Genomic DNA, 25,724 nt, shown 5'->3' on the forward strand with positions numbered 1-25,724 from the left:
AACTGTGTGTCCATCTGAGGAATTTAAATAGTTTCTATTATTGACTGTATTTTGTTCCACTAAATTGGGTCAAATATCTTATTTCCCTTTAATCAATTTCCCTGGAAGTTTCCTTTATTTTTCTCTCCTTCTAGTAGATTTTCCCATAATATTAGACAATCTGAGCCTATGATATGTGACACATTAATAACTACAGAGGAAAGAGCTAGTCATGTAAAAGAATGTTGTCTTGGCAAACCAGCGAGTGCTTTTCCTTAGCTGGGAGCTGCGCTGGTTGGAATACAATGGCAGGCAAGAAGGAGCCCTAGTTTATTCAGATAAAAAAGCAGAAACAAATGGTGTCTTTGCACTTGGGAGATACCCATTTGCAAATTTAACCATAACCATGATTATTATGAGAGTAGCATGGTTTCCAGTTGAATTAAAGGAATTTTTTTGCCCCTTTCGTTTCAACTGCAAGACAGTCATGCAGGTTGCCGTAAATAAAACTGACACAAAACTGGGTGCTGTTACTAAAGTGAAATTTTTCTCTCTCCTAAAGCACAGCATTTAAAAGCTAATTCTGACAATGTTTGCCACTTTTAATGTGCAACCAAAATATTTCAGTCTGGAAAGTCTGAGTCAGAAGGAAAATGCCCGCCCTTTTTGCAGCCTGCAAGCCTTGCTATGAGGATAAACTCCTGTTTATTTTTTGTCTTTGCAATACTGCTGTGGTAAAAGCAAGTGCCCCAGTGTATTACGCAGAGCATGGATTTCTGAGCATAATTTAAGCTCAGCAGATCTCCACAAGGGATTAAAGGGAAATGCTGTGCATACCCGCAGAGATGATCGACAGAGAAGTGAACCGAGGCCATGGTTTTCCTGTCATTAATCACACGCTGGTTTGGTGAACTGGCTGCAGTTCATAGAAAGTATCATACTTATCTGACACTGCTGCCATCAGTGCTTGTCACTCCTCCTTCACAAGGTCATCATAAAATAAATTATGGGCAGAGAAGGAGGTGGAGAAAAGCCCTCTATTTTTGGTGCTTTTTTCTTGGATGGCTCTGCACAAACTGCTGATTTAGTCTTGCTGGCAACAAATTGGAAACTGTTGTCATTCATACCGGGTTATTCTTTTCATAGTGTTTAGATCACATTTTCAAGGTTTCCCATCTAATCACAAGGGTTAGAACTCTGCTTTATTTATACAGTTCTCACTTAAGCCTTCCACTGGCCCATACTCCTACCAGGAGGTAATTCAACCCATCCCTCTGATGAGAAGATTGCTGTTCTCTAGGGTGCCTTACTAATGTCTACCTGCCTGCTAGACATGTCTTCTGCCCTTGGTCCTTCCCTGGGTCCCATACTGCAGTTCCCCAGCCTTTGCCTCTCCTCCCACAGGAGAACTCAGGGTGCTTCAGCGTGTGATGGATGGGATCAAAGTCTCTCAGGACATTAATGCGTTGGATAAGCACTGGGCACAGGAGCTCTGCTCCTATCAATCCTACCTCAGGCAGGCAGCTTGTGGTAAATAAACACAGTGTGACAGGAGGAATGAGATGTTTACTTTGGCTCATTAAGGTTTGCACTGAGGTGGAAGAATTAATCCCACAACAAATTACGCCTCTGCTATTGCTTCTAGGGTTCGGGATTTTTTTTAGCATCAGGCACTCAGCTCTATCTGCTCTTCTCAAATCCAACAGAAATCAGTGGCTGGAGCCAAGAGCCTTTGGGGGTTTGGAAAGACATGTCAGGAGTGGTGAGTCACGGCTTGAAGGCTTCCAGCAAGCTGGGGTGAGCAGGGGCTGCCCTGGGCAGGGTAAGGCTGGGGGGGTTCCAAAGAGGACCCGGGCATTTGGCCTGGGGAGACTGCTGCACTGCGGGTGCATGTGGTGACCCCACCTCTTTTAAGCAGCCACATTTTTTGGTTTACTTGGCTTGTGATGGCAGTTAGAGGTAATCAGAGGTAACGCTAGCTTTGTCCTCACTGAGCTGCAGGTGAGACTCAATCCTGCTCCTTGTGATCACCCAGGATAAGATCTCTCCTAAACTCTGGTCAGCTATGGGGACAACAGGTAAACCTAAGCTCTGGATCCAGTGTGACAAGTGTCAGAAAGGCGGCATGGAGCAGATTTCACTTTGGCAGCTATTCTTTGGCCTCTGTTTACACAGAGGTTTGCGTAGAGGCCTCCAGCCACTCTGCAGAAGGTGGCACTGAGATAGCGCGCTGATACATGGAGGCTGTAGAGTCTCTCTGCTCTGGAAGTGTTGGTCAGACCCACAGTGCTCTGCGCAGAGTTCACAAGCCTGTTCCTCCTGAGGGGCAGATCACATTAGTCTTTTTGCTTTGCCTACATTACCCGATCCGGCCCTAGTTCTTATTGCACACGCAGGGAGAGAGATTGCCGAGACTGTTCCTCTCCGGAGGCTGTTCAGAGACATTTAGCTTCAGCTAAGACTCCTCATAAAACGAGTCAGCTTTTGGGCAAGACAAGGCAGCGCTTGGAAGCGCTCCAAGCCGGTGGAAGGAAACACGATGTTCAGGCAGGGCTAGAACTTCTCGTCCCAGGAGATGCGTGCAGGAGGAGCGCTGATGGAGAAAGCTGGGCGGCGCGGAGGGAAAGGGGCTCTCAGGTGGAGCTGGGATTACCTAAGGAGCACTTTAGGGAACACAACTGAGGTTGTCACTCGGAACCTGCTAACAGCAATGGGCAACACTCGCCTGGGGGAGATTTGGAGCCACAAGAGACTTACCCAGGTAATCCGTTGTCTCAAAATATCCCTTTTTTCTCCTAGAAACCAAATAGCCTCTCTGCTGAAAATGGAACAGTTATGGATGCTGCAGGCAGGTGGGGAAGCAAGAAACACCTTCACCCCGCCTTGGCACGCTTCCTTACCGTCAGCCTCCAGGCTTGTGCATCCCCTGTGCAGCATTCAGCCTGCTGTCCCAGAGGTTGAGGCCGTCTTAAACTTTCCTCCACCTGCTGGCATAGGGAAGCAGATAAAGGCTTACCCCCCGAGAAGCGCTCCGTGCCCCTGCAGCGGGTGCACGTGAGCCTGGGTGGGCTGTGGGCAGCAGCGGGCCTGCCAGGCGGTGCGGGCAAGGGCAGCGGCATAGGGGCTGCTTCCCTCCCGGGCTGAGGCTTGCTGGAGGTGGTGCGGCACTCTGAGACAGCAGTTCCCTTTCTCTCTTGTATCGCCGCATGCATTGTATTTCTTGGCACCGTGCATCCATGACATCTTGATTTGCAGACAGTCAAATAAAATAGAAAAATAATGTCCCCTGTTAATAGGTTGACACACTGCTTCAGGCCAAGCGTGAGTATTTCTATAGCATTTGCTTTGCTGCCTTATGTCAGTAACTGTTGCTATTGAAAGTAAACACCTCAACTGGTTAAATCAACAGCGTTTTGTTTATTCAAAGCTCATAAACTCCAGTAGCTCTAGGTCATTTTATGAAGTGCCAAGCCCTGGGGGAAGAGAAGGAATAGTGTGAAATTATTGCATGCAGTCCACCCATCATGAGCCTTAGAGGAAGGGGATTTATTGGCAATTAATATTTCTTGCAGAGGAAAAAAAGTAATCCTATTCAGGCAGCTCCACACTGAACTTTGAGCCTTCTTACTGGTGGGAATGGAGTGAAACCTTCTTATAGGCCTGGGTGGAAAAAAAAAAGGTGATCTTGGAAAATGAAAAATGTTTTTTTTTAGAAAAGGGTTTGCAAACTACCCAGTGGGAGAGGAAGAGTACAGGCAAAACAGGGCAGAGGAAACCCGGTGCTCAGTAGGTACCTGTATGCCTCCACCTTTCACCTTAGCACGGTATTCACATTGAGAAACTCAACGGCAGCACTTCCAAGTGGTATTATTCTGGAGCACATATAAAGCACACATGGGTTTTGTACACCTACAGGCATGACCAAATTTGGGTCAAGGCAAAAGCGGTTTTGGAGATGCCCATAGCCTGCTTGTGCTGTAGCCATGCTGGAACATAGCTCTGCATCAAGCCTGGCTGCTGCTGACTGTGGGGCCGTGGCAGCATGAAGCTGCGTGGGGGTACCTGCAGAACACCTCTGCCCATCACGGGCTTCCAGGCAGCGCTGCTGAGGCTGCCCCAGCTTGGCTGAGGATGGCAGAAGGGTTTTTGGCATTTCCTAAGAGCCGGGATGCACGTTCCCGGTGAACCGGCTGTCCTCCCCGGCTCCCTGGTAGGTCGCAGTGTACACAAACACTCCGCTCTATGGAAGTTGGACAGAGGCTTGGTCTTCAGCAGCGATTTCCAACTTGCTGAGATCCAAATGTAATTAAGATGAGTCAGACGGTTATTTCCAGGCTAAAATTTGTCCTTCCTCGTCCTGAAAAAGCCTTGAGAACCACTGATCTGTGGGATGTCAGGTACAAAGCTCTCTATTAACACACTGAAGTCTGAAGGAGACATGGGTTAATCTGGAATTTTGATGATTTGGGATGCTTTGGAAGTGAAATTTGGGGATTGAATAGGAATAAACAGTGTCCAGGGCAAAGCTTAAATACCTTTTCTCTTGACTATTGTAGACATGTTTTTGATGATTGCTATTTACTCTTAAGCCTTTGAGGTTACAAGTCTGTCTTTGTGATAAATCCAATTATAAACTCATCAAATATTTGAGTATTTAGGGAAAGGAATTAATCATACAGCCATGTGAAAGAAATTAGCAGCTTCTGTGAAAATAATCTGAATATATATTCTTAATTGGCAGTATCTTAGCCCAGCTGTTGTTATATATTTGAAGGGAACAATGAGTCATAAGGTTGTTTTAAATAGATTTTTAAAAATGCTTCTCAAACAGCACAAGAGGGTTATAAATATTGAATTAGCTATATTTTTAACAAGCCCAAAACCTCTGTGTCATGACTGGCAGAAAGGGTTCAGTTGAGCCTGTCCTCGCTAGAAAAGTTGCTTCCCACTTCCACAGACACCTGTCTGAAAGGTTTAATGCTTGTATTTCCCCACCAAATACTCTAGCATTTTCTTCATGTGGGGAGAGAATTCGTACAGCTCTCACCGCAGCCAAGAGCTGTTGGATTTTCGGCTTTCTGAAGGTTGCACAGCAGTAAAAGTGTGCCGGGACCAGGTCACAGAAAGCGCAGCCTTGTCTGTGCGTGAGTGAAGGGCCAGCACTGAACGTATAGGATAATATTTCCTTGTTTTTGGCTCAGCAGCCAACGGTGTTCGGTGAAGGGAAGACACAAGTGCTCAGGGTCTCTTGGGAGCAGGCTCTTTGTCAGAGAAAGTTAAAATCCAGCCAAGGCAGCTGTTAAATAGATGAGCGGCATCCTCTAGAGACCTCTCCAGTTGGGGTGGATGAATCTGGAGGAGTTTGAGTGCAGGTCATGAACTCGCAGTTCACCAGACCCGAACTGCTGCCCACCTGGTCTGGTCACAGGGAAGCTCATGATATTTTCCAGCTGTCTGCGTTGCAGGGAACAATTCTCGCATCTTCACTTTCTTCGGCTCCTGCCGCTTGTTAGCAAACAGTTGGAATGGGCTTGCAGGGATGGTGACCAGGATTCTCTAAAGCTTTTCTGACCATGCAGATGGCTGTTTTAATGGGATGAGAGGAAAGTAGGTGGAGAGATGGTGCTATCCTGGTTTTCTGGCTGGGGAAAGAGAGAATAACCTGCCAAAGTCACACTCCAAGCTTGTGGCCAAGAACAGTAAAGACCTTAGAAACCCTTGATCACGTACATGCCCATCTGGATTCCACCCTACCTTTTCTTTCCTTGCCTTTTGTATCAAACTCAGCGTGCAACACAGGGCCCTGCTCCTCAGATGTTCAGGCCTCTGCAAAACATGCTTGCAAAAAGCCCGGGCTGCAGCAGAGTCCTGGTGTGACCCCTCCTGCTCACTGATGTGAACACGGCTTCGTGATTGCCCCTCTTGTTTTGTGCACAAGTGTTGGTGCCTGCACTTGGAGATGGTGCTTTTGTTGGCAAACGGACTGTTCCAGGCCCAGCGTAGTCCCTGTTCTGTAGGAGGCAGCGGGCTTTTGTAGAAGAGGTTTATTTTAATTTTTTTTTTCTGAAGGAATTCAGTGTTATTCAGTGGAATCCTCTCTGCAGGTGGAATTTTTGGGCTCCAGGGCTGTAGTGTGCCTGCACTTGAAAATTTGGCCATTTATTTGGAAACAGACATGGGCAAGTTCCAGCTCATTCATCCAAGCTGTCCTTTCTCAAGGACAAGGAGTAAGGCCAGCACAGCTGAAACGCTGCAGCCAGCTCCTGAATGTTTCCAAATAAAATGCCTTGAGTAAGTTTATTTTTCCTTCTCAAACCTAAATTTAGCACCCTGGAGAAGCTGCTTTGGCAGTCAACAGATGGTAACGATGACAAGATCGATCTGTGGATAGTTCTGGGAAGATTTGGAAAGTCCTGGTAAAACAGAGTTGATTTCATTCATGTCTGCAATTTGTCCACAGCCCAAAGGTCTGCTCATGAGCTTCCAATGGTTGAAAGACAAGATATCGATAGCTGCCTTGTTTATGGAGGACAACAGATGATTCTGACTGGGCAAAATTTCACAGCAGAGTCCAAGGTGGTGTTCACAGAGAAAACATCAGGTAAGGCAGGTTTTTTTCCTAACTTTTCCTAATGGGATAAGGCAAATCTGTAGTGCTGTTGTGTCTCATGCTCTCGTCCTAAGATTTGTGCTCATGAGTAACTCTACTTGAGTGAGTAATCCCATTCAAGTTCATGTAAGTAAAACCAAATCACTTAACAATGTCAGTAAAATTAGACTTGGGAGCAAATATTTATGTTGTTAGTTCACAAGAATACAGACGCTGGGAATCAGCAGGAACAGGATATGTTATCAAAGAAATGGGATGACCATTACATGTTCCTCTATGCTTGTTCTAACTTGTGTTTAGTGAACACTACTATAGAAATCATAATTGAAATGAACATTTTTTTATTGCTGTGAACTGTAGGCAAAGATTGTGTTTTCTTCCCTTTAGACGTCTGTGGGGGAAAATGTACATAATGTGTATTTTATATCAAAGTAAAATTATTTTTATACACATACCGAGATACAAGAATACATCACTTCATCTTTCATATTTTTTCATGTATTTTTATATAGGCTCAGACTGTAGCAAAACAAATTCAATTCAAAGAGAAAGGCCCCTGTTACAGCCCAGTGCTACTTTCTTTCCAGCAGAGCTGCTTCTTTTAAAACATGTTTTGCCAAAGTTTTCAGGTAATCTTGCTAGCTCTTGAGCAACCATGAAGGGGGAATGAGTGACAGATTGTAGATTCTCTTTCTTTTCATCTTGTCTACTTATTTGCTCGACTTGCACAGAGCCAGTACAAGATGGTCCCAAGCCCTGACTGGTGTTGGATGAATATAGATAAATAATAGGAATAAAGAATGGTTACCGGGAGTTATTTAGTTGCCTAGCATCACATTTACTGCCTTTCCTAAGCTCTCTGTATTGTGTTTTCATAATGGCATGCTATAACAAACATCACTTGATTTCTAACTCAGAGAATACCTGACCCCAGAAAATATGCTTAGCATGATCTAATGGTTAAGGTGGGCAGCAGAAATCCATTTTTTTTTTGTTTACAGAAGGAAACACAAACAAATGCATTCTGCTGTAGTTAGTTACCTGTTTTTTCAGAGCTGAATTGTTTCTTTTCTAATATCATATGCATGCAGGCATTTCATCTCGCCTCACTAAGCAGTATGTGTATTTTATTGGATTTTCTAAGGCTTTTGCAAAGGGACATTTGTTTCTTTGTAAATGGTCTGGACTTGTTTAACTTACCCTTCATTAGGCTTCATTTTTGTATTCTAAATACTGTGCTCTGCAAGGATAACAACAACATCCAGGGATCAAAAAAGCACTTTGCAAATATGAAGGGCCAGACTCTGCCACCCTTTACTCCTGTTGATTTCAGCAAGACAAAGGACTCTGCAGTATGAAAAAGCATCAGCCTGTTTTATGTAAACTTTGTGTTCCCTTTATGCTGTTAAGAAAACACGTTGCTCCTAAGTTTTCTGTTGGTAAACTAAGGTAGAGGCAGCCTAGGCGATATATCCAGTGACTTGCAAGTGATTTAAGACATTGCATCGCCCAAGTGAACAGCATGTGTGTGATTTATGGGGTAATGGCTTTGGCAAAAAGTAATAATTGAGCCAAAAATTAATGTATGTGGGCATCAGCTGATGACGTGGGGGGAAAAAAAGGCATGCTGTGGGTCCCGGTTTCTTCCCACACCACCAGCAAGCCATGCTGTTTTACAGCAAGAATGAAAGGCTCTGGGCCTCTGAACTGTGAAGGTTCAGATGAGCCTGTGCAGTCAGAGCAATTTTCTTGGCACCCTGCATTTCCTTTTAAGCCCGCGTATTAATTCCTTCCCACTGTGCTGCCACTGTTCCGTCGATGTCAGCGAATCGTGAAGGTGCATGGGAACATGCTTGGCAGCCTGCGACAGTACCTGTCCCAAGAATGTTTTGCAGTAACTAAAGGAGATGATCCACTAAAAGGAGGTAGCTCTTAATGCCATTTCGAGGAAACATCCAAAATGCCCTGCCCCTATTTCCGTATAAGAGCAGAGAAGGCTCTGGCTGGAATAGATGTTAGAAAGTAAAAAGAACAACAACATTTTCCACACTAAATCTAAAGCTTTTCTTCACTCCTGGGGAAACTGCCTTTTTTTTTTTTACTTTTTCTTTTTTTTTTTTTCCTTTTTTTACCTCCTGGTAGTGGAGAGGCATGACTTATCCCAGCGGCAGTGCCCAGTCTGGAGCAGGGATTTGCATGCTGGTGTTCCATATCCTGCCTTCCCCACTGCCCTTCAGCCTCTGCAGGCAGTCTCAGTCTGCTGTACTTTGAATAGATGATTGGCAGAGGGGGAATTTAGACGATGGGAGGCCCAGAGTCAAATCTTTGATCTGAATCAGAAGTCTGTGTAGTTTGCAGTGGGTTATCAGGGGACTCTGCTCTGTGCTGAAGGCGAGCTAGTTCTCTGTGTATTCATGCACTGTTTTATAATGCAGCGATACCTCTTACAGGTACGCTCTGAAGTGCTTTTAAGTGAAGATTGCTTTCTTTAATAGGTATATCTTAAGGTGAGGAAGGTTAAGAAGCTGAGCTGGATATGCAAATCACGCAGGGGCTGATCAGACTGGCTGACTGCAGCAGGTTGAGAATTAAGCCTTTGTGCTTGGGTTGCCAGAGGTTAATGAGTGTCCCAGCTTGCCTGAAAATTAGGATCTTATGCACCTGTGACTCTCAGCTTCCCTCATTATACACTGTAAACAATTTTAATTATCGCTACCATGGCCAAGCTTAGTCGTTGTTGCATTAGGCTGCATGAACACAGAACAAAAAGGCCCAGTTCTGCAGCCCAATTTATCAATTAGAAATGTCACTGGGTAGAAGGAGGAGGTGGATCCTGCGCTCGCCTCAGGGAGCTCGCTCGCTGCAGATCAGATCTGCACAGCACCTTGCAAAAAGCGCTGATAAGCTGCTCAGAAGTAAAGTAAGCCACAGTAAACATGCCAGTGGGTGGATAGTGCATCGCTGGTGTGACCCTGTCATTGTTGCGCCCTCTTCCAGAGTGCGATGCTGCCCCAGGAGCATGTGAAAGAATCGCACCTTCGTGAAGGCAGGAAGATGCACTAAGCTCGCAGGGGAAACATGGTTTTCTTTGAGTTTCATTTTAACAGCTCACAAGCCTTGTCTGTGCTAGCAAGTGGTATTTGATTTCCCACTTTTGCCGCCAGTTTTAGCTCTACTAATAACAGCAAGGGTGAGAGCAGTAGCGTAGAAAACCATCTAATAGCTTTCGACATGCCATACTCTACAGAGCTCCTAGGCTTGGCTTGTTTGTCCAGTGTTTAAGATGAGACTAGCAAGACTCTTTTTTCCTCAGAAACCTTTGTGCAGTTATCTTTGTACAGTGAGGTATTCTCCTGTTAATTGCTTCATAGACTCCAAAATCTGGGTGCACCTTGAATCTGGAGTCTGGATCAGTGTCTGCAATGAAGCGGGTGCTGAGAAGGTGGCAGTCAGTATGCCTTAGGAAACTGAGGAACCTGCTGTTGGGGCTCACAATTGTAAATTAGGTTTTATCCCTCAGGCGGACACTCAACACCTATTTCAATTTCCTCTGGATCATGTAGGCAATTCTTCACTTACTATTAGCAACACAGAGAAACAGAGAACTGTTCATATTTGTGACCGAAATACAACATGCTTCTAAGAACAACAATGAACAGATTTTATTTCTCCGTTACACAGCACTACAGATATTTCCCTAGAAATACCTGGAAAATAAAGAATATTCCCCAAATTATGCTGGGAAGTCATTATGAAAATAACTGCCTTGTATTACACGAACTAGAAACTATTGCAATGAGCTTGCCAATGAGAAGTCTGTAAGTGTCTCTCATTTTAGGCTTGCGACAGGAAATGGCAGCAGGAAGCGAACTGAAGGGGCTGGAGCTCGGTGCTCTGTGTGAGCAAGGGGATAAAGTACTTGCGTTTGAAATGCTGATGCATAAATAGCATTCATTTTCTTAATGATAAGGTTTACCAACATGCAAGTGTTACAGTTTTGAGTTCTTCTTAAGGTTATCTCTTCCTGATGAAAGATTGTAATCTGTAGCTGTTGTAAGCCAGGGGAACTCATGAATTCGGTACAGTCAGTCCAGCACACAAAAGCAGAGTTTGGCTCAAGGAGTTTTAAGATCTGAACTCAGAGACATGTAACTGAGCCCAGCTAAATAAAAATATGTCAGGGGAAGCAACTAGATCAGATTGTACAGATAGAAATTTTGGAAGTGCATGTATTCTTTTAATTTTGATCTGGAAGAGTGAGCTTGAAAAGCAGTCTTACAGCTATCAAGGATTTGAAATATGCTAAAGGTCAAGGGTGTTAGTGTTTGGTTGGGGCCCAGATCTTACAGTACAGTTAAAAAAAGAAAAGGTTTGGAATTCCCCCTTTTATTTGTTTTAATTGTCATGTAATAATTTGCAAGTCAGATGTTGTTGGTTGCATTATGTTTACTCCCATTTGTGTACTGGTTACTGCTGCTCTGCTGTGAGTGATAGAGGAGTTTCGTGTTTCTCTGGGAGAAAAGTGCAAATGGACTGTGCTTTCCCCTGCCAAACTCTTATGGTGGCCACATGGACATCATGAATCATTGCTAGGACAATGTGGGTGGTGGAAGAACAACCCAAACAGGAAGCGTACATCTTTGGAGTAGATCCACCATAAATCTTTCAATTCGGCCATGTAGTGTAAAGAGAGGAGGTGGTGCTCTCTGTGCCCTTTGAACTGATGCAGCTGTCAAGGCCTCTGAAGCATGGATGCTCAAAGTCCATTTGACAAAAATAAATCTTTCCAGCTCTAGATTCAAGCAATGGAGTTCTAGTTTCTTTTTCCCTTGAGTTTCTGCATGTCTGTCACCTCAGTGATCTTTTAGTGACAGTGCTTTCTTAGGGTGCTAACAGCTAGAGCAGGTGAGCTTGAACATACTTGGATGTCTGCTGGTTTCAGGAGAGCTCACCACAGGGCAGGATCAGGACCATTGTGTTCAGTGTGTTGAGTTGAGTGGCGAGTTGAGGCCTTCATCTGCACAGCGCCCAAAATGCTGTGTCTGAATGGAATGCACTTGCCTCTGACCCTAGAAACAAACCACAGAGCCTGTGCCAGTGCCAGGATACCAAGAGCCATGAGCCTTTCATCTTCCCTCCCTCTTGTTCCATCTTGTACCTCCTCTGGCTCCCTCCTATACCCCCTTTGGCATACCTGGCAGCTTTAGTCAAATATCAGAAATACAATTCACAGAGTTTGTTGCTTCAGGTACGGCAGTAGCATTCATGTCTTCATGCACAGCAGGAGCAGTATCACACTACTTGAGGTGTGCATCAGGTGTCCAGCCTGTGCCCATCATCTTTGAGGTTGGTGGCTCTCTGCTTCGCAGGTATATATTTATGTGTTGCTGTCTGTTGGGGATTGCTGTAGGAGATGGGCTCTCATTGCACATCCAGGTATGCTAACTGCAGTGACTTGGGTGCTCAGAAGCACCCATGGCCACATGTACCTGTTTCATCCCAATATATTCATTTACATCCCTTGTAATGGCTTGCCTATCACTGGAATAACAATAAAGTTAATAACTATTCTGTTGATAGCTGTACTACTTCACAGTGTGTCTCTGATTTCCAGCACTTCTGTACATCTCTCATTGCAGACGTGCTTTAACTCCGGGTAAATAATTTCATTTCTTCAAAACATATTACTTTCACTTTTAGAAGCAAACGGGCAGGCTCTACAGTGATTTTGCTCTCAAATTTGCACTTTGCAGTATTCCAGCTGCATCACAAGCTAGCAGATAAGCACAGCAGTGCTTTCTCGTTTTAGAATTTCCACTTTCTAGAAAAAGACTTGTTTCTAAAACACAATAAGTTGAACCCAATAATGCTATCAATCTTCCTGTACCTCTCCCTGCAAAATTTAAAAGGAAATCACAGCTCCCTAGAAAGGTTTTATATTTGCACCTTACAGATGGCAATAGTGATGATTTGTTGAATATGTATTTAGATATAATAGATTTTAAAAACACAGAAAATTAAGAATTTATGGTTTCTTACATCGCTCCCTTTTGGCCTGCGGCTGCAGCAAGAGCTCAATACTTCTGGGTGTTTGGGCATGGGACTTGCTTATGAAAAGCAGCCAGAGAGTTCAGTGAAATGGGGTAAATCCTTCGTTAATGGGGTGTGGGAGTCCTCAGCAATCAGTTCTGGAGCAATGAACAGCTACATACTGCCAGGCAATAATGGGAAGAGGGTGTCAGCCTTGACAAGCAAGGAGTTAAAAGGGGTGATATTTTACTTTGAGCTGAAGCTCCTGGGGAGGCTGAGTCTACAGTAAGTGTTGCCCCAGACCCAAGAATCCCAAGGCACATACTGGCTGACATTTTATCGTAAGTAAAGCCACTATTGCAAGTGCTCTTCTATGCAGTAAATGCCTTTTACAGCCTGTATGTGTTGTAATTGTGTAAGTTGATATAGATCTGCTCAAAATCAGCCAAATGACTTGAAACATGAAACAGTCTTCTGGGCAGGACAATTCACTATAGAAAACTGTGATGGGATGGCATTATGGCATGTATAATGTGAATAGAAGGTGGTTTGTGTATTGATTTTGATGATAGTGAGGAACCAGGGCTAAGGATCATGGTCCTTTATGGGAGATGTGAAAGGAAATTGTAAGACTGTCTACAGCAGTGTTCCCCTTTTCTGTTGTGTCAACTCTGAAATGTCTTGCTCTGCCCCAAACAGGGAACTAAATGCCTGTTAGCAGTCTGGCAGTTTCATGAATGATCAAAAAACTCCTGGGGAATGCAAAAAAAAAAGCAAACTATTTTCAACAAGTATCTTTTTGAACATAATGATGCAAAATCAATGATGCAATTTTCTCAGGCAAATTAAAGATAAAGAAGACACCAAATTTTTTTTTTTAAACTTCCACTTTTTTCCTAGATCCATCCAAAAGAGATGTTTGCTATTTAACCCCGGTAAACAACTTTAAATATTTAATGCAAGCTCCAAGCGCCAGTTCTCTCACTGAATTCTAAATTAATGAACTAAAATAGAGGGTTTAAGTTACGGAGAATTGAGAGGAATGGGACATATCTTAGAACTAGGATCATAACTCCGTTGCAGACGCAATCCACTGCTGAACATGCATTACAATGTAGGTTTTTAAGACATCTTAACCTGAGACAAAAGCCCAGCATCTGGGGAAAAGAACCCAAACTATTGTTTAGTTTTTTTAATGGGAAAGGCTAAGGAAAAAAGCACAAATATCTGGGAATAGTTATAGAGTTAACAAAACTGAGAGTGGTACTGTAATTTTAAATGATTCAATTTGTTTCCAACATGTGAGGTTCTACAGAGAGTATATGAAATAAAATTGTTACCTTGCTGTTTTCCTGATAGTTTAGAAAGAGCACTTTCTCTGCTCTGTGCAGTCTGTGGCTGGAGTCCAGCATTTAAAGCTGGATGCATACCTTCTCTACTCTAAACCTGCAGAGCAATGGGATGAACCAGGAGAATAAATTATAGATGTCTCTGTTGGGAGGCCCACCTGATTTTTGCATTAGCTAAAGGTGATCACCTTCCAGGTTACTCTCCCCTCCTCGTGCCTTGCAGTGCACCAAAGTAAGGCGGCAGCAAAGTGGAGCACAGGGCCTGTTTGGTAGTTCTCTACAAAAAGATGTCAGAACTGGGGAGGATCAGGGAGGTTTTGTTCTCTTTGAGTTTCTGTTTTATTTGTTCTTTCTAAGCAAAAGAGGAGAGTGTCTCAGCAAATCCCACCATTTGTGCACACTGAAGAGTAGCAAGCATTAATCAGGCAGATTAGAGCTTGCCCTTTTTTGCTGTGCAAATTAGAAAGTTTCAGGGTAAATGGGACACCTTCTGCTTTTCCTTGCTATTATAGCTGCTGAAAACCCAGCAAACCTTTCTGCCCACAGGTTTACCCCCTGGCTGAAATGTGCTGCCTGCCCCAGGTGTTCTTGTAATCCCATGGGGCAATTGTCAGACATTAAACTGGGGATCCCAGAAAAACACTGCAAAACAGGAAAAAATCTAAGGATCACACACACGAAAATGCAAGAGTGTGGCTGCAGAAACGGAGTTGCCATAGCTGTTAGAGACTCAGCGAGACAGGGTGGAATCCAGTGTTTTGGAAGGTTTCCCCGTATGACACAAGATTTTGGAATTTTACAGCTGGTAAATCCTTATTAACACAGGCAGCCACTACTGGCCTGGATTCCCTGGCTCAGTGTTTACTATGGGGGCGCCTAGTGGAAGTATGCCTGGTCCTGATTATTCAGCTTTTAATCTTAATTGTTTAAAGAGAATATTAAAAAATAATAATAATTCTTGGAATAAACAAAAGGCAGAGAGACAAGCTCCCATCACCTGTTGACAGAAAATTGATCATGTAGAAAGCTGGCATGGGGAGTGGAATTCCCTATTCTCCCACTTAGTCATCGCATCCTGGTGTGACTCATTTTATTACATGGAGGTTCCCAGTGGTTTTATTTTGAGAGGAGCTTTTGTTTAATAATTTATACACACACACACACACACACACACATGTATAAACTTAAAAAAACAACAGATCTATTTTGATGTATTGGCATAAGGAATCATTTGGAAGAGCTCTGGAATGACAGACTGCCCCTGCTGCTTCACTACTCAACTACTGTATTTGTGTGTTACTTTAGTGTGAACTGAATTCCTCAACAATAGATGGGGAGAAATCTCCTCTAGACTTGTTCTCACTGTGCAAAATGTCAGATTTGGGGTTGGGCTGGATGGCGGATGACTAATCCATTGGCCTTTTACCTCCCAGACCTTGACTTGTATCTTTGGCCGTGGTGACTCAAACTTATGTCCTCAGTGAAATGAAGGCACTGGCCTCAACTCATAAACAGAGCTTCATTAACTGCAGTGGGCAGTCTTGCTTCAGAAAGAAAAAGAAATCCATGAAAATCACGTTCAGTGAAAAATTCAATAGCTCTACTTTTGTGAGTTTTAAATTCATTTATGCTGGGTTTGCTCTAAAGTTTGAAAACTATTCTGAAGTAAAAGCTCAGAAGGAGACAACTGCTTAGGACCAGATGCTGAGCAACCTTGCACTGACATGAGCAGAATAACTTCCCAGCTGAAATGAGAATTTGTCCCCGAAAAGAGCAGCAGAGTCTTTGTGTGAGTGCTCCCCTGCCCATAAGGTTTCTGCATCCCAGAAGTGGTGTCTGTTCTGCTGGAAAGCATTCATTGCTGTTTATTTTGTTCTTGGGGTGGCTCTAAAAAACCTTGACTGTTTTCCAGAGATGCGTATCATCTACTGATAAAAGCTGACAGCGATAATCGTTGTGCTTTTTTGGAAGACCTTCCAAGAAACACAGTGAATAGGGACAATTCATTGCAAGCCCGAAGGGAACTCTGTAGAAACGTGTAGTTGGGGCAGCTGTCCCACCAGCTACCAGGCTCAGTTTGTTTGGGGAACTAGCATGGTTTGCTGCCTGGGAAAAAGGTAACAGGTTGTTCATTAAGTAATTTGTGTAATGCTTGACTGAAAAGCAATGTACATTTTCAGGCATAAAATCACATGCAGGCACAGGATCACATACAGAATCGGCACAATAGTATACTTAGTCTTCAACTGGAGAGAACTGCAAAGAAAATTTCCTGAACCTCTCAGTCCATCAGTCATGCTTGTTCAAATAAAGTAGTAAGTTTGTTTCTCTGCTAGTTACTGACCCCAAAGTCATGAGTAAGGGATGGTGAATAATGTGTAAAGGCTGTAACTGGTTCAGAAAACCTTTAATTGGCTAATTAAAAAAAGCCCTATAAGGGGCTGCAGAGAATCACCCTAAATGTTCCTAATGCAGTCTGACGTTTTGATTTTCCCCAAAGTTTGAAGCAGGACTTTTGGTATGATCACTGTTTGAGTTACAGAGGGTAGAATTACTTTCTTCCAACAACTCATTCATTCCTCCAAAGAGTGCTGACACAATCAGATCTCTCATCAGGGTTTAACGCTAACTCTCATAGCCCTGAAGCAGCACAAAAATCTCTATTTCCTGAACATTTCACTGACCTGTGGTGTTAAAAGACTTGCCAACTAAGACAAACCATTAAATGAGCGGGGAACCACAACAGTAAAAATATTGCATGAGGCAGCCATGGCTGGTAAGACCTCAGGGTCTAAATCCAAAAATATTTTATCATCTTTAGTGGAACTACTTCTCTTTTCAGAGGCGCGGATCGAATTCCCCATAGTGGAGGTAGAATTTGAGGCACACCACACACGTGGACCTGGCACCAAGTTCCCCTGTGATCCACGCACGTACTGGGACATCCCTGCAGTGCTCTGGCTGGCGCGTATCACTGTCAGGACAGACCAGTGCTGAATGCAGCTTGCAGAGCACATGTTCTCTACATCTGTGCGCTCACGCTCTTACAGTACTTCAGCAAAAATGATGCTGTTGCTCTCTTGCAGTTTTCTTACCTCTCCACTGTCAAAGCAGGTTTAATTATGTGCAATAAATAGCTGTCTGTACTTGTAGACTTTAGATTATTAGTCAAGTTGGGGCTTATCTTCTTGGTTTGCAAGCAGGGAGGGGACCAGTCATTTGTCCCATTTGTGGCATGACAGAATTACAGGGTAATTAAGGCCAGAAGGGTCCTCCGGAGGTTGTTGAGCCCAACCTTCTGCTCAAAGCAAAACGCATCTGTAGTGTTTAGGCACCACCTGGGTTGCAACACTGGCACTGGAGAAAAGGGCCTACTTCAGCATAGCCAGGTCGTGACGCATGTTTTGTATTGGGGGCTATGCTCTACCATCATATCAGTGTTATGATTTTTAGCACAGCCTTACAATAAAAATCCCATTTTTGCTGATGACTTTCTTCAAACATCCAATTTAATTTCCTCCTAAAAAAAAAAATCCTCATTTTTGCACAATCTAAAGTTGATAAATGTGTTGACAGTTTGGTGCAAGTTTTCTCTGTTCAAAATTTCCTCTAATTGTCTTACAGATGGGCCTTAGACTTCTCAGTTTATTCCTCCTGCTCTTCATTAACTCTCTGAGTGTGCATAATCAAAAGATTTCTTTTCATTACCAGCAAAAAGGATAGGTTAAAGTAGAGAGAGATTTCTGAATGCAGTTGTATTTTTTCATTTTATTCACAGCCTCCCTCATCCTTCTGCCAAAAGCTCACCATAATGTGTGTATCCAGAGGGGTTAAAGGAAAAGCAAATATTGATTGTCTTGAGCTAAAGTTTGTACATTCACAGCTATGAAAGTGAAGCAGTGAGACAGATGGAGCAACATCGTGATATTTAAGCATAAAGGTCAGGGAGTGAACTGCAGAGTGATTATATTCAACAGGGCTTCAGTGCTTAAAGAACAGGGATTGCTGCTGCTGACAGATTAATTAGAAACCTGTTTAGCTGCCACAAGCATGAATATATCCAAACAGAAGCATCTATCATCATTAGAATGATAACCCCAAATACATTTATTTCTTGTTTGGTTGGCCTTATTCTCATTCTTACTTTTAATCCCCACAGACTTTGGACTCAGCCTAAACATTGTTTGATTTTTATGGTTGGCTTCATTAGCTTTTAGTGCAATTTCAGTGGCTCAGTTACTAAATCAAATCCATTGTGGTTGTGGTTGCATGTGCTTTACAGGCCTCTTGAATACGGCAGATGACTTGGAGGCTCGTTTCTCCTTTTTTTAATGCATTTTGGCCCAACAAATCCTTTTGATTTCTACCTTCTTTGTGAAGTTAGTGCTGTTGTATCTGCACAGCCTGTTTGAATTTAGCAGTACAGAAACAAAGATGAAAACATTCTGCCTGGAGGAAAACCAATGTCAAATATTCCCACTTGGCTGTCCTTGTCGGGACATCTTCATATTGCATTGCTTAGACAGCTCCCAGCGTGCGTCTTTATCAGAGCTCTTATTTTATGACGTATTTTGTTGTTTCCTTTTCCCTCCTCTTTTCTTCAGAGAACTATAAAAATTTATCCTTTGGGTTTTTTTGGGGGGTGGGGGGAGGTTCCTTAACACATACTATGATGGTTTCTTTCCATAAAGATCACCTAGAAGAGGGATCCCCCCATTAAGTATTAACTGCCTTGTCATCAGACAATGCATTTAGTATTTGCTGGATTAAACCCCCAGTATTTGGTGGCTTGCCCCTTCCCCAAGATGTTTACTATTTCAGCAACTGTGCAGAGTTAGCTGTGTTAACAGGGGTATAGATTTAACCTGCAACAGTCCAGAGCAGTGGCCAAAGTGAATGCTTATTGTTAAATAATGAAGTATTTTCCATTCCTTTGCACAGCGGTCCTTTGGGATGTGAGGGCTAAACAGCAAATTGGGCGAGAGCCTCGCAGGCTCTAATTACACAGCTTGCTTAGGCTATCTCTGCTCTGGCAGTCCGTCACTAATCCATGTGTTAGCTTAGAAAAGACAACTGACTCACTGCAGGGGAGCTTGAAACACTTGAAAAGAAAAAAGTCAGAATTATTTAGCGTTTTCTCCTTGCACCAGAATGCTGTGCCTGTAGTGGCAGGAGGCGTTGGAGGCCTGGGCTCTCTCTCCCCTCTCACAGGTAACTGATGGACAGAACCAAACCTCCAGCTATTCCTCGGCTGCCTCCGCTTCCCCAGCGGGAAGGATCGGGGGTGAGGAAGCCCACCCAGCGCTCTGTGCCCACTCCTGCCCCACCACAAGCCAGGCACCCTGCCCAAATGCCCCAGCGAGCCGGCCCATCCTGAGGGAGGAAGGGGCACGCTGCTGGCGACAGCCTCGGGGAAAACCCTTCTCTCCGTGGTGGGTGTTTAGGGCCCAAAGCATAGCAGAGGTCTCTCAGGTGTAGAGTGCTAGGGGAGGCGAGGTCCCGCCTGCTGCGGTGGGCACTCTGGGAGGGACCCCCGGGCTGAGAGGACACGGAGCTGGGGCAGGCAGGGCCCTCCCTGGGGCTGCGGCCTGGCCTGGCCTGGCCTGGCCTGGCTGTGGAGCAGCAGCTCGAGTCCTGCTCAGGGAGAGGCTGCCCGGAGAGCCGAGCACATCTGTCAGCTCATTGTCTGCGCAGAGCGGAGAACAAAGAGGAAAACAACAGAAAAAATGCAAAATGCATTTAAAAATACTCTTTCATTTCCCTTTTCGCCAGAAGCAGAAGTACTTAAATAACAGAGGACAAAAGCAGCTCTTGCAGAATTTCCAAGAATTGGGAAAAATAAAAAGTCCTGTGAGAAGGACTGTTTTTAGGAGACCTCCACCCCTGTCCGGCCAGACCTGGGCGTGCAGTCTGGGGAACCCCCGCAGAAACGCGCCGGGGAGCTGCCTCCCCCTCTCTAAAGCAAACACTAGCCTTGCGGCTGCAGTATTTCAAGTCACGTCGGTTCGTTTGGATATGTGTCCCCTATTCATTTTAAAATCAAGCTTTCAGAAAGGTATGAGGCAATTTTTTTCCCATCAGTATTTTTCTTCTGCAAATTGCTTGGCTAAAAGGCTCAGCGGAATATAAAAATCAAAGGGGTAGAGATTAAAATCTAAAAAAAAAAAATAAAGTAATAAGGAAGGCATTGCTAAAAGATGTTTCTGGGAAGTGTGGGTGACAGTAGATTTAAGAAATATTTGTAGCCAGATGAAGCGCCCAGTCTGTGTACAAATGTCATGTCACTACTGACGTACTCTTATAGCACTGGGGTTACTTTGACGGTATTGCATACAAGGGGATCAAATTTTATTTTCCTCTATAAATACAATTTTGTGTAACTCAGAATGGAGACGAGCTGCGTGGATGTAATTAAGAGCAGAAAGACTTTCAGTGGTTCAGAGGTAGCGGCTATCACACATGCAATGAGGTTCTTTTACACTGAGTATGGTGAATATTTGGTGCCTTGTAGTGACTTTAGGACTGCCAGTGGCACTCTGTCACAGCCTGCAGTGGTGGCAGTGCTGAGGTGTGGATTCACTGTCGGAGACGTTGGGCTTGTTACTTGATCAGAGGAGCTGTATTGCTAGATATCATGTGCTGAGGTTTCATATTGCACATATAAGAAACAAGTATAAATAGTAAGAGGGCATGCATAACAGAAATCAAGCACCCTATACAGCTGGTTTCCCAATTACGGTAAGAATCTGTCCCAGTTCAACTACTTCTAGAAAAACCTACGCTCCTGTGAGAATTCAGAGCATCTGCCAGTTTCACTGTGCAGCACCTCTAAAAATCAGCCCTGAAGTGGCTCAGTTTGCTTGCTTCCATCTCCATGCACCCTGTACGAGATCTGGATTTTTAGCTAGTCCTTCTTCCACCTCCTTGGCCATTCCACCACTTACCCCACTGGTGGGGAGCCATGTGGTCTTAGCTTAAAATAGCAGAAAGTTTGCTAAGCTGCTGACCAAATGTGACTCTTAACAAGTTATCTGACCTTCTGATGCCCTCCATCAGTCAAACTGGATGAAATCAAGTCTGGTAAAAAGCACATGTTGCACCTGTACTAAATATTTCATTCCTCAGTTTGGCTAATTTCTACATAAACATTTAATTTTAATATGTATTTTCCTGGCGAGAGAAGTGTTCAATGATATGTTTAAATTAAATGCTGTTGCTTTTGGTTAGGACTGGGAAGGTGCTTGAAATTAAGTCCATCTTGAGAGCTTTACTAACTTGATGCCCTTAATTGGTTTCCTTTTTTTTAAGTCAAACCTTATGATATAAAAAAATACAGTGAGGTTAATATTGTGATATTCTTCTAGATGGGCAGCAGATCTGGGAAATGGAGGCAACAGTGGACAAAGATAAGAGCCAGCCTGTAAGTATGCAAAACATTGGATGTCCTCTCCTTGGGCTTCTCAGAGAGCAAGTTGTATTCAAGGGGTAGTTTTCAAAGAGTGTCTCAAAAGCAGAAAGAGCAGCTATCTTGCTGCTGTGATGAACAAATGTCAAATGCTTCAGCAGTAAATGTGTTGCAAAAAGAAACTATTCATTTAGCAGTAACCCACAGCAAATTGAATAACTGCTAGATTTTGTGTTCTTGCAGAAGACTCTATTGTATCAGCCCTGTCCTCTGCAGGATGCTGGCTGTCCTGACTTCCTTTTGCCTGTATGGAAGTCTTGGGTGCTCTGTACTTAGCAGGACAGGATTTATACTACAGTATTTGAAATGAACATTGATCTTTCAAGGGAATGAGCCTCTTTGTTCACTTTGCTTAATGGGACCTTACTGTAGTTGTTCAGTGCATTTAGGAGCTAGCACTTACATTGCCATGGGCCATGCCTGCCCTTGCGGAAGAGAACGAGAGACTCGCTGTTAATTTCCATGGAAGCAGGATCCGGCTGTGTATAAGTGAAAAAACCTATAGAATAATCAAGTTTAAGAAAAAGAGGGAATTCTGCAATACATGCTTGTTTATCAAGCACAGTCTGATTTACAGTGCTGCCACATTTATCACCATTCTGTGTGTTTTATTTGTAGCTGCGACTTCTTTCTCTAAGTTCAGGACAACATCAAGTACCAGAGAGAATACAGTACATAGAATCCAGCTTCCTAGTACCAAAAATCTTCTAGTCTTTCACCATCTGCCCTTTTTTCCCTTTCTTCTTTTCACACCCTTCTTTATAGGGATGAATAGGAAGATTTCTCTTCCTTTATGCCTGGATGTGTAACAGGGGAGATGCACCCAAGAATCTCTGGTCAGTCTCAGTTACTAATTCTGTATTGTCACCTTTCATTGTTTCAGAGCATGCTTTTTGTAGAAGTACCAGAGTACCGTAACAAGCACATTCGCACAGCTGTGAAGGTGAATTTTTACGTCATCAATGGGAAAAGAAAAAGAAGCCAACCCCAGCATTTTACCTATCACCCAGGTAATTGTCAAGGACACAGCAAGTTGTTGTCTAGTTCTCATGAGCAAGATTTTATTTTCTCCTATGTTGTTTTCTTGCCATTATTTGAGGATCTATATTTTTACTAATTTAATTCAGCTGAGTGCAGCTAAGCACTCAACAACTGGTTGGTTTAAAGGATGCATGTGATTTATGATCAGGAATTTCCCATAAATTTAATGGGACACTTGCCTTGGCAATGGGCTGATGCTGCCCCATTCACTTGATGGAAGTTTGCCAACAGCCTTAGTGGGAGCAGACTCAGTCTGTGACATGATGTGACCCTGTGAAAACCGTGAGCATTGCCTTCCCCAGCTGACGTGTATGACAGTAAGATAACATCAGATCTGGGAAAGTAACAAGGGCTTGGTATGCAGGAAGACGAGCAGTATATTCTTCAGAATGAGGCTGGTTGAGAGAAATATGAATGCTTTTCTGATGTTCTTCCTCTTGGGAATTGGTGAGCCATGTCACAATAAATGCAGTAGGATTACTAATGAGATTCCCAGAATTTCTCAGCTTTGGCTGGGAGAAAAATATTGTGAGAAAATCAGATTATTGTGTTTGTCGAAACCAGAAAGCATAAAATAACAGTACCAGATTTTTTGAAAGCTTCAGAATGATGTCTTAATTTGACTGGTTTCTAAGGATGAGCAAACATTCATTCTGATTCTTATTTCAGTCTCCTCCAGGCTGGAAATCTCTGGTCCTCTCCATGAATTTATGAACTGTATAGGATATCACCAATGTGAAGGTTTTGTATAGTTGCTAAATTGTTGTGTTATGGAATACTATTGAGAAGTACAATATTATCTCAATATGATCCCTGAAATAGACCACTTCAGAGAAGGAAGCTTTATACTTCCAAAAAATAACCCAGTTGCATGGCCATTGTATGGTTTCCATTGTATGGTATTTCTGTACTGAGTTTTGGGGAAGATTTGACAAAAAGCATTAGAAATGTGAGAATTTGTCTGTAGGGGACCATCAGTTATCCACACCAAGATTCACACAACTCTCAGTAAAATCATGGTCTTTTAAATGATGGTGTCAGAAAGATCTTCAGCTCTCAGTACTGGGGAAGTTACATGTAGCAAAGGAGCTAAAAAGAAAGCCCTAAAATAGTTCAACTGTGCCTTTGGTCACTAGTTAAATGTTTCACAGAAAAAAGAGGAGTTGCATATGTCATAGGATTTCTAGTTATTCAGTCTTCCTTTGATATGGAAGTACTACAAGAAACACCTGTCTATGGCTTATTATTTTGCTTATGTTCCAGAATGAGCTAAAGTATTGATTTTCTCAATTTTCAAAAATTTGTGGTTAAATAGATCATTAAAGATTTTAAAGAACATCTAAGTATAGAGTGCTTTCAAGAGAGTCTCTGACATGATTGCATAGACGTGATTTATTAAACTCAATGCCTGCGAGATATGAGCTCACACATGCAAATCTTGTAAATGGCTTAAATCTCTTATTACTTCAAGGAAAACCTCTCTGTTTCTCATCAGCTTGTTACGAATAATGTCCTTTGCATGCTTTATTCTAGTACCATCAATCAAAACAGAGCCCATTGATGACTATGATCCAGCCTTAATCTGCAATACAGTACACAGTGGTCTGGGAACAGTAACACAGCCTTACTATTCACAGCATACAATGGTCACCGAATCCCCTTCCTGTCTTGTGGCCACTATGGCTCCTTGCCAGCAGTTGCGCTCAGGCCTTTCTTCTCCTGATTCTCGATACCATCAGCAGAATCCGGCCGCTGTAATATACCAAAGAAGCAAGAGCCTTAGTCCGAGCCAACTGGGCTACCAGCAATCCAATTTGATGGCTACACCAGTTGCTATTTCAGATGCCCATCGGTCAGTGCTGGTTCACGCTGGTTCTCCAGGCCAAACTTCAGCGGTGCTCCACCACTCTCCAGGCAACCAGCAGTCTTCTCCGGTGATTCACTATTCTCCAACCAACCAGCAGCTGAGGTGTGGAAGTCACCAAGAATTTCAGCACATCATGTGCTGTGAAAATTTTGCATCCAATGTTGCAAGATCCAGCCAGCCCCAGGTCAGTCAAGCACAAAGGTTAAGTCCAAGTTCATATCCTACCGTGATTCAGCAGCAGACAGCCTCAGGCCAGCGAGCAGCAAAAAATGGACCACCGGTTAGCGACCAGAAGGAAGTGTTACCAGCTGGAGTCACTATTAAACAGGAACAGAATCTGGACCAAGCATATCTGGATGACGGTAAGCACCACTCTTCTCTTGTATGGGTCAGTTTGTTGGAGGGAGGGGGGCAGTTTAGGACTTATAAATCCCACCTGTTCCTCGGCACAAAACCAACATGGCCTGCTTTTAATGGGTGTGGATTTTTGCTGTTTGCTCATGCTGTATTTTGGTCTTTCATCAACTGCATTTTTGGTAGATGGCAATGCGCTTTGGCAACCGAGCAAAAAACAGTGTTCTGCAGAAACCCTCTGTCTTGCTTCGTGCCATGGAGTGAGCTGTCAGGTTTCGAGCTGTTGCCATTTTGTTTCCATTTGCCAAAGGTTAGTTTGGAAAATGGAGATTCTGAAACAAAATGCACTTTTTCATTAATTATTTTTTTATTATTCATACCAGGGCAAAGTCCACTTTGTAAAATGCTTCTGTACATTTTGTACCAAAAAAAAGCCCATTGAACAGTCTATCAAGGCCTGTAATGAATGGGGTAGTGCTGCAGGCAAAACTATTGCAGATGTTCTAGATGAACAGTAGGACATTGATAAGTAAAACAATGATGTTTCTTTGTTGTGAGCCAGCAGATTTAGCCTTCAGGAATGAATATAATTTAGAGTAAAGCTTTCTTTGAACATATCCTGCTTATTCTTAGGTAGGCAACTATTGACAATCTGGTTGATTGGTTCTTTTATTAAAGTATGTTCCTTGCAAGAGGAAATCAATGCAAATTTAATAGTGCAGCTGGATGCTGCAATCATAAAGGCCAGTAGCAAACCCAACATTGATTTTAGTGGGAGCAGAGTGAGGTTGCTGGATATATTGCTGCAAATATAGGGTGTTCTTATGCATGAAGTACAGACCTGATTTTCACATATATTCACTGCTGCTATCCTCTCAGTCTAAGCAATTGCATGCATGGTTTGATCTTGTGAATGTGCACCATTATGTGCTTTGTAAGCACCCAGTAGTTTGGGATTTTTACTGCAGTTACTCACATAGAGTTGTGAAACTGTGCCCATGAAACACAAGAAGAACAAGAGGTTTCTTC

General features: G+C 43.3%; 1 protein-coding gene across 3 annotated transcripts in view; it reads left to right on the forward strand.

The window, feature by feature from the left end:
• NFATC2 (nuclear factor of activated T cells 2) overlaps nucleotides 1–25,724 on the forward strand; it is a 94,664-nt gene that overhangs the window by 35,136 nt on the left and 33,804 nt on the right. For all 3 annotated transcript variants that reach the window (XM_052787346.1, XM_052787335.1, XM_052787357.1), the window contains exons 6-9: nucleotides 6,440–6,580; nucleotides 21,333–21,388; nucleotides 22,317–22,443; nucleotides 24,008–24,703. In XM_052787346.1, the coding sequence (XP_052643306.1) occupies nucleotides 6,440–6,580; nucleotides 21,333–21,388; nucleotides 22,317–22,443; nucleotides 24,008–24,703 (1,020 nt within the window). The remainder of the gene's footprint in view (nucleotides 1–6,439; nucleotides 6,581–21,332; nucleotides 21,389–22,316; nucleotides 22,444–24,007; nucleotides 24,704–25,724) is intronic.

Source organism: Harpia harpyja, chromosome 1, assembly GCF_026419915.1.
Source record: "Harpia harpyja isolate bHarHar1 chromosome 1, bHarHar1 primary haplotype, whole genome shotgun sequence".
In the NCBI taxonomy this organism is placed as follows: domain Eukaryota; kingdom Metazoa; phylum Chordata; class Aves; order Accipitriformes; family Accipitridae; genus Harpia; species Harpia harpyja.